The following is a 10,839-nucleotide window of genomic DNA, read 5'->3' as shown; positions in this document are numbered from 1 at the left end:
TTGGTACCCTCCCGGGTGATGCAGTTGGAGTTTGAGCTGTCCGACAGGAGCTCCAGGAGGAACTGCCAGAGCTGGATCTGTCCGCTCCCTGGATTTGCAAGGCGGCTACTTGTTGGTCCAAGAATCTGATAAGGATCTAACTGAGGGCGCTGGTCTTCAGTCTTGGGCACTGTGGAAGGAGATGGCTGAGCAGCTTTTGACTGGGGTGTGGGATGGCCATGGCCGGTCCAGGCTGATCTCCTAGGTGGTTCGTAGGGTAAATCTGGCCTAGTTGTAATTCTTTGGGTAGCTTCAGGATATACTGAAATATTTGGAAAAATAAAAGCTGCGCCCCCTTTGTTTCTAGCATGCATTAGCCGCGGAGAGTTTTGTAAGGCTTTATCCACATCATCGGAAGTCAAATGTGTAAGGGGAGTCTCTCTGAGGTAGTGGAGATGTGAGAGAAGGATGTCAGCATTGTAGCTCGGGGTGAGCCTCTGAAAGTCATCTTTGGTCATCTTGCATAGCTCCTTGCCATCGATATTCTGGAACAATAGGATGTCCATGTCTGGGAGGCTATATTCTTTTACTGCCCACTCCAGCCACTGTCGGACGTGGTCTGTACTCCACAGAGTAGGAACTGCGGGGACGATCACTCTGCGCTCGTTCATGGTCATGTTTGGGGGTGGAATGTGCTTCTCCTCCATGTAGCTGCCGTAGTTCATGCCCACCGTGTCTGGGCTGCCCACCAGCTTCCCACCTTTTGCCACGCTGCATTCGTCAGGAGAGTTTCTTGAGCCGTTCACCTGGTTGGGGTTGCATTCCATCTTGATGGTGACCCTGGCTGGAGGTTGAGACAGCCAGTCCTGCTGAGGGACACGCGGACTCATCTTTGATGTCTGTCCATAGTCATTGGAGGAGGATGCAGTCATCTCCGTCTTGGCCAGGTGAGGTGTTCCGTAGGCACACTCAAACAATGACTGGTCCTCACTCATGACTGATAACGCTTCCAGAGTAGGGTGGATCCTAGCTAGCCCTATTTACTCCTGAGTGGTATCTGGATATAGACTGCTGGGTCCGGAACAGTCTGAAGCATGTCCTTCAACAGGCCAGCTCATCTACCAGCCGTTCAGAACCTGAGGCAACTTTAATTGCCCTTGGTTCCAGCATCTTTTTGCTCTGTGAGGCATTTGTCTCGCTTTGGGTCAACACAGCTTACCTTAACTCTCCAAAGATCTTCAAACAACCGAAAGGCGAGCACCGCCGTCGGGGGAGGGCGTGCTGCTGCACGTGTGTCCGCGCGTGCAGCGCGGCTCAGCCCATGGTGTGGGCGCCGGCCGCGGGGAGGCTCTGACTCTCGCCAATCGCGGAGCAGGGCAACCGCCCCTACGCGCAACTCGCGCTCTGGGGGTGCGTGCCGGGGGTGGGGCCAGTATTGTCCTTTAATAACTGAGATATTTCACTCAGCATAATGTCCTCCTACCTCCCCTATTTTGTGTAATGTTTTACAAGTTCATTGTTTTTCAATGTTGTGTAATATTACATTGTGTAAATGTACCATAGTTTTTCTATCCATTCATTTGTTGATGGGCAATTGGGCTGTCACTGTCTCTTTGCTAATGTGGATATAGCAATATACATAGGTGTGCCTACATTTGTTTGAGTCTGGGTTCTTTAGGCTATATTCCCAGCAGTGGAATTGCTGGGTCAAATTATATTTCTATTTCCAACTTTTTGAGAAAGCACCAGACCATATTCCATTGTGGCTATATAATTTTCCATTCTGACCAGCAGTGAATCTCTCCACAACCTCACCAGCATTTGTTTTTTGTTGCTCTGCTGAACTTTGCTATTGTTGCTGGGATGACATGGTATCTCAGAGTTGTTGTGTTGATTCATATTTCTCTAATAGCTTGAGATTTTGAACATTTCTTCATGTGTTTGTTTGCCATTAGAATGTCATCTTTGGTAGAGTGTCTATTCACATATCTTGTGCCCATCTGTGATTGGATTGTTTAACTTAATCTTGTGCCACTATTAACTTTTAACTTACAGATGGGGGAAGGAGATTTAACTTGTTCCATCACAGCCTGCAAAACTGTCCAATTTAAACAGCTAGTTAAGTGGTGGAATAAGGAGTAAAATCCCAATCTGTCTGACTTCCACAATCAAGCTCTGTTATTTTACATTTGCAATAGAAGGTTGGTAGATTTGCCAAAGGGTGTAATTTTAGTTTTCAGTGTTTTAATTGGCAAAAAGTTTTTTTGGAAAGCATATCTAAAACAATAACAACAACAGCAACACCACAAAACAATAAAAACAACCCAACAACCAAAAAACCCTACCAAAACCCAAAACACCACCACCGCCAAAATAAAACTGAGTATGAGTCAAACTGCTTCACAGCTGACCCTCTACTGGGTTTCCACAGCTGTAAAGCAGATGGGAGGAGATTACCCATCTTTTTCCTGAAGAGCTGTTGGTGGCTTCAAACCACTAACCACACTGGCTTTGCAACCCTACAGACCACAAGAGTATATAGGTATCTATAGGCCAAAAGAGTTCCCTTATAAAGTCATAGTCTTAATATTGCTAGCAAATTACTGAAAAGTATAATCCCAAGCGTCCATTTTTTTTCTTTGTTCCTTGGTTTATTTATGCATAAACACACACACACACACGTAGAAATACACACACTATATTGTTGTTTGTTGTCATTGAGGGATTCCAACTCACAGCCATGCCATGTACAAAAGGTGACTTTGTGAGATCTAATGCCATCTTCATGATATTTTTGGCCTGTTTCTAATTTGACCATCAGTTTCCAATCTTTGCTAATTATAATGCAAATCTGCATTTAATCTTGAATCTGTAGGCCAGTTCTAAATTCCTAATAGAAGGGCATTGTGTTTCTCTCTCCCCTTTTAATCAAAGAATATGGAAGTTGTTAGGTTCATCTTTAAAATCATGTTAGAGTGTATCACACAATTGACTAGACTCTTTTTATATAGGGAGGTGTACTGCTAACCCCAGGCCACTCCAAGTGCAACCTCACTTTGAATCCACCAGTGACTCTGTGATTGACAAAAGGCAATCACTTTCCGTGTGATTTAGCCTGGGAAATACAAAGGATGGCCAGCTATGACTTGGTTCTGACTCAATGGCAATGAGAGGGAGAGAGAATTATTACAAGCACCATTTAAAATCGGAATAATTTATATCTTGTGATATAGTAAGAGTGCTATATGGTACATTAAAATTTTGTTATGTATGTTGTCTAAAATATTCGTTTGCTGGACCATTTTTGTATGCCATTAAGTTGGAACTGACTCACTGTTGGCCCTCCAACAAGTTTTCAGAGGCTGTTTGATCACACAGGAGGAGATTGCCCATATTTCTTTCATGGAGCAGCTGGTGGATTTGAACCACATGCCTTTGGGATGGCAGCACAGTTCCTTACAACTAGGCCACCAGAATCTATATGTGTATATTAAATTGTTTAAAAACAATCTTTTGCATCTCTATAACCCTCAAGAGATTTCCAATTTAAAAGCCATTTGACAACTGGAACATGAATATACTACTGAAATGATTATGGAGAATCTGAATCAGAACATTTATCACCATGAAACAAAAAAAGTCAAATGGAGATACTTTCTTTGAAATAAAAAACTACAAGTCATTATTGCTAAAAAAAGATCTCCTCACCCTTCTGCTTAAAAAAAAAAAGACCTAAAAAGATCTTTTCAAATTTATCGCACAAGATATGAAATTATTTAAAGTAATCAGAGCAGATGCTATGTTTAACACTGCATTTTACTTCTTGATTGAACCTAGTAAGAATATTGGCTCAAATTCCCAGTACAGTTCCCTATAGGAGGAGTTCTGGTGGTGCAGTCTGAAGGGACTGCTAACCCAAAAGCTACCTGAGGGAGTGTTGCTATCAGTTGAAACTAACTTCAACTAACTTCATGGTAGTGAACTGGTTCTCTACTATATATTCCAACGTTGTAGCAATGGCAATGCTCAAATGACTGAAGATGATCTTTCTTGTTTCTGCTGACAATTGTAAGTAACTTGCTTCCTGGTGTGTTTGGTGGGCTGAGTGGATTCATATCTTGAATAGCTGATGCAGGAGCTCTGTGGACCGACCTTGGGCACACTACCCTGCAGAAAGTTTCCATCTGTATCTTCGGTCATTCTTAGGCCTAGACTACTACTATCCATTGACTCTGCTATGAATAACAGATCAAAGCCATGCCCTAGCCTGTGCCATCCTCCCAGTCTCTGCTGTACTCAAACCCACTGTTGTAGTCACTGTCTCAATCCATCTCATTTAGAGTCTTTTGGCCCTTTATTTGTTCCAAGCACTAGTGCCTCCTGACAACATGCGCCAAGTATGTGAGCAGTTCCGCCGTCCTTGGCTCTAAAGAGTCACTGGCTGTACTTTTCCCACTAGTCAGGAAATGCCTCTATCTTCTTACCACTTCACCAAAAATTTTGGCTCAGGGGAGAGTATTAGATTTAGCATCATAATCTCACTATTGCTTAAAGGGTATCCTCATAGCAGTGCTGCTTTAGGAATCTGGGAGACATCACATTTGGTCTGTTGATTTGCCTAGTCAGGCAGAGTTTTGTGGATTCTGTTCCTAGTTACTCCCAGTCATGATACTCAGACTCTGGGACCTTAGTTCCCAGCTGTTCTGTCCTCAGCCCCCAATATCTTCTCACATGTTCATATGGCTTAAGTCCCACTTTATTTTTACTTCAGCCTCTGTTTACTCATTCTGGGTTAAATCTATGCTTTTTTATTTTGGGGAGATCCATGGAGACCTATGCATACTTGACCCTCTTAAAGGCTCAAAGAATGTATTCTACTCCACTTCGTTCTTTTGTCCATAAGGTCCTTATGAGTCGGAGCTAAGTCAACATCACTTAACAACAATATGGGCTCTATTAAGGTTTTCTCTGGTACTGCAGCCCAGAAATGCTTTCAGGAAATGAGCTGGGAAACTGAAGGGCTCACCTGAATTGAGAACAGAAATAGCACTTGTTCCTAGTAAAAATTGAACCTGTTTAAAGACTGTATGTTGTTATGCGCTGTCAAGTAATAACTGGCTCATACCTCATCCTCCAGTAGGTTTTCAAAGGTTATAAATTCCATGGGAGAAGATTGCCCAACCTACTCCCATGGAGCAGCTGGTGGATTTGAACTCGTTCCTTTGGGATGGCAGTGCAACTCCTTACCCACTGGGCCACCAGAGCTCAAAAACCATGTAAATTATATATTAAAATAATAAAACTATATAATTGCAGAAGCACACTGGAAGAGAGACCTGGTTATCTACTTCTGAAAAATTACACTGAAAATGCTATGGATCACATTAATCAACCGTGAAACCCTACCCTAATCAATGCTGTTTTCCCATTACAGTTAAACCTCCTTTCCTCCAACTCTCCTACTCCTGTTGTTGTTGTCAGGCGCCGCCAATTTGATTCCAGCTCATAGCAAACATAATATATGAAAGATCAAAACCTTGTTCTGTCCTATGCCGTCATCACGATTTCCTCGTAGGTAAACCCTCTATTACAGTCACTGTGCCAATTCATTTTAAGAGTTGCATTCTCTTTTGATGACTTACTTTGCTGAGCATGATGATGCCTTTTCCCAAGGACTCGTGTTTTTTGGGAATATGCCTAACAAAGTCTCACCATCCTTGTCTTTAAGAATGACCTGGTTCCACTTTTTCTAAGGTAGATATTTTTTTAAGGGTATATTTAATGTTCTTTTCCAACACTACAATTCAAAAGCATCACCTTGTAAGTCTTCTGCATTTATTGTTCAACTTTCACATGAATTAGGAAGCAATTGAAAACACCCTGGTTTAAGTCTGGCATACTTTAATCTTTAAATTGACTTCTTTGCTCTTTAACATTTTAAAGAAGTCCTTAACAGCAGATTGGCCTAACAAACTTCGTTCTATATGGATTGTCACTTCTCATCTTGGTAAATTCATAAAATACGTCATTTTGTGATCACCTCCTCTAATCAACAGGTTATGCTTGAAGGAATAAAAAGTAATTTTAAGTTTCAGCCTCAAGAGGACTCTTGCTATTTTCTCTTGGAAAACTTTCATGTGAATGAGTCTGAGGATGATGCTGAGTAAGAGACCACATGGTGCAGAGACATCCTGTTCCAAGAGGCTTTCCTGTATCAGTCAGTCTCCACCAACCTGACATCTGGCTGAAGAGGTATGAATAAACCTAGCCCAGGACAGAACTGTGCCACTGAGGTCACATCATCTGTCCAAAGAATCACATGGTAAGTAAATTTGATCGAGAGTTATTTAATAGTCCATTAAAGAGCAACAGGAAACTAATTAAAAGATTCAGTCCACCAGCTGTTCTGAGGGAAAAAGATGGATGGATCTTTCCCCATGCAATTTACAGTCTCTGAAAACCCACTGGAGGGTCAGCAATAAGTTGGTTTTGACTTGATGGCAAAAGTGGAGTATTATTTTTAATTTTTTTTATGTCAAGATACTTTATTTTTGAAACAGGTCACAACACTAACCTTTGGCCCATTCTGCCCCTGGATAAGCTACAAATGCTTGCTCAGCAGCTGGGTACATTCTTTAGCAATATGCGTGAAAAGTGAATAAAAATGTATAGAAAACAAATATTCAAATAGTTTCCATAGGAACACAGATAAGTGTGACCCCATTGCCTATTCTTCCATACTGTTGCATCTGTTCCATCCCACCCTACTCATATAAAGACATTTCAAAACTAACAATATTGTTGTTGTTATGTGCTGTCGAGTTGCTTGGAACTCATAGCGACCCTATGTACAACAGCCCTAAACTCTGCTCTGTCCTGTGCCAATTGCACTGTCTTTGACACTCCCATCCCGGTTACCCCAGTCACTGAATCAATCCACCTCATAGAGGGCCTTCCAACCTCCTGTGCTGTCTATCCACCCTTCCAAGGATGATGTCCTTCTCCAAAGACTGGACTCTCCTTACAACATGTCCAAAGTATGTTAGACGGAGCCTCAGCATCCTTGCCTCCAAGGAGCCACCCGCTTTAACCCTTTCCAGGATGAATCTGTTTGTTTTCCTAACAGTCCATGGTATTCTCAATACTCATCTCCAGCACCACAATTCAAAGGTATCAATTCTCTTTCTATCCTCCTTAGTCATTATCCAACTCTCTGATGCATAACAAGTGATTGCAAAGACCATGGCCTCTATCAGACGCACTTTAGTCTCCAGAGAGACACCATTGCTCTTCGGTACTTTGGAGAGGTCCCTAACAGCAGACTTTCCCATCGCAATACGCCTTTTAATTTCCTGGCTGCTGGTACCAAGAGTGTTGATTGTGGAGCCAAGCAGACTAAAGCTGTGAGCAATCTCAATCTCTTCGTCATCCATCCTGACGCTGCCAATTGGTCCAGTGGTGAGAATCTTTGTCTTCTTGACATTGAGCCTCAATCCATACTGAAGGCTGCAGTCCTTGACCCTTTGCAGCAAGTGCATGAGGTCCTCCTCAGTTTCAGCAAGCAGGGTTGTGTCAGCTGCATAACGCAGATTGTTGATAGACCTTACACCAATCCTGATGCCACATTTCTCCTCATAGAGCCCAGCCTCCTGGATAATCTGTTCTGCATACAGGTTGAAAAGGTATGGAGATAGGACGCATCCCTGGCATACGCCCTTCCCAATTTTGAACCATGCAGTGTTACCCTGCTCTGTTCTGACTACTGCCTCTTGGTCCAAGTATAGGTTTCGCATTAGCACTATCAAGTGTTCTGGGATTCCCATCCTTCTCAGAGTCAGCCACAGTTTGTTATGATCCACACAGTCTTTGCATAATCAATGAAACACAGATAGACCACGACCCCTTCTAAACCCAGCCTGGACTTCTGGAAGTTCTCTGCTGATGTGCTGTTCCAGTCTTTGTTGGATAATCTTCAGTAGAATCTTGCTTTCATGTGAAATCAGTGAGATTGTTCTATAGTTTCCACACTCTGTTGGGTCACCCTTCTTTGGAATGGGAACAAATATAGATCTCTTCCAGTCAGTTAAATGGTCCGCCCACATCCCTTAATTCAAGCTAAACTTGGAGTTAACAACTACCAAAATGGTATCTACACATTAATACTAGCTGAAGCACAACTTGTTGGATGCCATTTCATTCCACTTTCCCAAGCGCAAGACAAGGGCAGAGTGCTGACATCCTGCTCCACCACTTCGAGTGGATACTCATGGTTCTTGATTTGCAGCATGAGTTGCCATGTTGGCCCAGACAGCACACAGTAGATAGTTGGCCTCTGGAATCCATTGAAATAGAGGCAGCAGCAACAGTGTAAGCACCCATGTTTTCAAACAACATCCAGTCACACACATGCATTTCTGGCAGGTTACGGAGCTCAACAATCCGATCCAGGCCATCACATGTGGGTCACCATATGCTATATGAGTAATACTTCTCATCTGGTTTGGGTCTCTTTTGCAGCAGGGGCTTTACATGTGCATGACTGTAAAGGATGCAATTAAATGAGCCATATACCCCATCATTCACATAATACTTAAAGGTTTCTTCACTCGATTCATTTTCATCATCAGAGCCCTTAATACAAGTTTCTTGGCAATGATATTAACATAAAGAGTGAGAGCTGATGCATCTGCCTGGCTCAGCTATGATTTTTTACTCCACAGTTTGATGGAAAATACTTGTCCAATGCTGGATTACATAGGTGATCTCTTCCAATTTAAGCTTCACATCCTCAGATCCAGGAAACCCGCCACCAATATCAAGCAGATACATGCTAAAACCAGCCTCAGCTCCCACGTCAAACACACAACGGGCATCAGATATTGTTTGCACAAAGGTCTCTGGGTCAGTATAGCCACTTCCCACATAGAAGCTGACACCAATGACATCAATGTTGAGTTTTTTAGCCCGTTCTAAAAGATGCCTGCTCGTTTGGAGTGTGGCACCAACTTTAACTCTAAGGCGACTGCTTTGGAATCATTAGTGGCAATCCACAAAACCAACTTTGCCTTTGGATGTGCCCTGGCAACTTTCATCTGCTTTAATTCACTATCAAAAGTCATCATTTGAACTCCATTATTGGCAGCATACTTAATTTGAGATACTTGTTTACAAGGATTTGCATAGACTATCCTCTGTGAAGGCACCCCAAGACTGCAAAGCTGTGTTTCATTCTTACTAGCACAGTCAAATCCTATCCCTATGGTAGCCAACGTCATCACTATGGGTCTGCCATCATTACATTTGACTGCATAAAAGGGAGTGACCCGAGGAAGAGCTTTTAGCCATCTTAGATGCTTCTTCAGGATATCTTCAAGGTCTGCAACATAAAAGGCATCTTTATCATCTGAAGAGGAAACTTCATTAACTTTTTGGTCCAGAATATCCTTGGCAGTAAAACTTTCATCAAGGAAATGGCAGTCAAACTCTTCATTACTAAAGCTGTTCATGGTTTCTCGATGTTTTTCCAATATGAAATAAAAAGGAAATCTAAGAGACAGAATTTTAAATTATTTCCTGCTTCTCACAAAGGCCAATTTTTCTGGACTTTGAAATCCGATTGAGTAGCAGGCTTCTACCCTTAGTGTAGCACTGTAAATGTTCTCAGTGCGCACCGACGCCACAGACCAGCCCCATGTAGATACCGCAGCGGGAACCCGGGAAGAGCAGATTGTAGCTCCCGCTGCTGTCCCCGCCGCCTTATTTTTAAATTTTTTTGTAGTGAACTAATTTTCTATTTTGCTTATTTTCTCCTATTTTGTCATGAAATATAATTTTATCTTCATTAATGATTTCTTTTTTTTCTAATTTTGGGAACTCAATATTCTGTTCATTAATTTGTAGCCTGATTTTTAATCTTACTTTAATGCTGTAGATGGTATTTTTAGCTGAGTTCAATACATTTCATTTCTATCCGTTGTTTTATTAGAGATTCCATGGGAGCTCTGACGACTTAGTGGTAAGAAGTTGCACTGAAAACCCAAAGGCTTACAGTTTTAATCTAACAGCTCGTCTATGGGAGAAAGATGGGGCTGTATCTTCCCATGTGATTTATAGCTTCTAAAAACTAAGAGAATGAACAGATTTGTACTGGAGGGGGTGAAGCCAGCATGCTCCTTGGAGTCAAGGATTCTGAAGCTTCGTCTGACATACTGTGGACATGTTTCAAAGAGGGACCAGTCCTTGGAGAGGGACATCATGCTTGGGAGGGTGGAGGGACAGCGAAGGAGAGATGAGATTGATTCAGTGACTGGGGTAATGGGGGGTGGGTGAATCACAGAATAGAGCAGGGTTTAGAGATATTGTAGTATGAGCGGCAGGTGACTCGATGGCACATAACAACAACAAAAACTCACTGCAGGGTCACCGATCAGTTCATTTTTACTTGAGGGGACATAACAGCAATGTCCACTTACATGATACTTAGGAGAGTATTTTCTTTTTTTAAAATTTTCTAATTTGTTTTTTTAAAAATATTTTTAAATCATTCATTGTTGCACATGGTCCTCCCTCAAATATATTTTTTACATTTTAATCAAAGTGTATGAAGACTTTGGATTTCCATTTATTCACTGTTGCATTTTCCTTCCTGCCTACCCCTCCCCCAGTTCACTTTTCTCTTTGAAAAAAAAATTATTGTTATACAATTCTGCTCCCTTCTCCCCCAGTCCACTCCACAATGTAGCTCTCATTTTAGACTCTTTTCATGAAAATAATACCTAATCCTATATTCCTTTTAAACAGTTCTCTCTCCCTCATCTGTTTCAATGCAGTATACATTCTTTATCCCCTTTTCTTAGTCTC

General features: G+C 42.0%; 2 protein-coding genes and 1 pseudogene across 2 annotated transcripts in view; all 3 read right to left on the bottom strand.

Annotated features, from left to right (window-relative positions):
• Window positions 1-2: 2 nt before the first annotated feature.
• Window positions 3-1,075, bottom strand: LOC102857092 (transcriptional regulator ERG-like; the record flags this gene model as incomplete). The annotated part of the gene is made up of 2 exons (XM_006884174.1): window positions 1,038-1,075; window positions 3-990 (listed from the first exon to the last, which is right to left on the bottom strand). Coding segments are annotated over exons 1-2 (1,026 nt in total), but the record flags the coding sequence as incomplete, so codon positions are not given.
• A 7,053-nt stretch (window positions 1,076-8,128) lies between these two features.
• Window positions 8,129-9,485, bottom strand: LOC102848215 (annotated as a pseudogene).
• Window positions 9,486-9,639: 154 nt separating this feature from the next.
• Window positions 9,640-10,839, bottom strand: part of LOC102856691 (testis-expressed sequence 15 protein-like) — a 64,307-nt gene continuing 63,107 nt past the window's right edge. Inside the window, 1 exon segment of the mRNA XM_006884173.1 lies at window positions 9,640-9,734. Coding sequence (XP_006884235.1) covers window positions 9,640-9,734 — 95 coding nt within the window.

The sequence above is a fragment of the Elephantulus edwardii genome, unplaced genomic scaffold, assembly GCF_000299155.1.
Source record: "Elephantulus edwardii isolate Elephantulus edwardi_28Jun2011 unplaced genomic scaffold, EleEdw1.0 scaffold00031, whole genome shotgun sequence".
Taxonomy (NCBI): Eukaryota; Metazoa; Chordata; class Mammalia; order Macroscelidea; family Macroscelididae; genus Elephantulus; species Elephantulus edwardii.
This window is presented reverse-complemented; position numbering and strand designations above follow the sequence as displayed.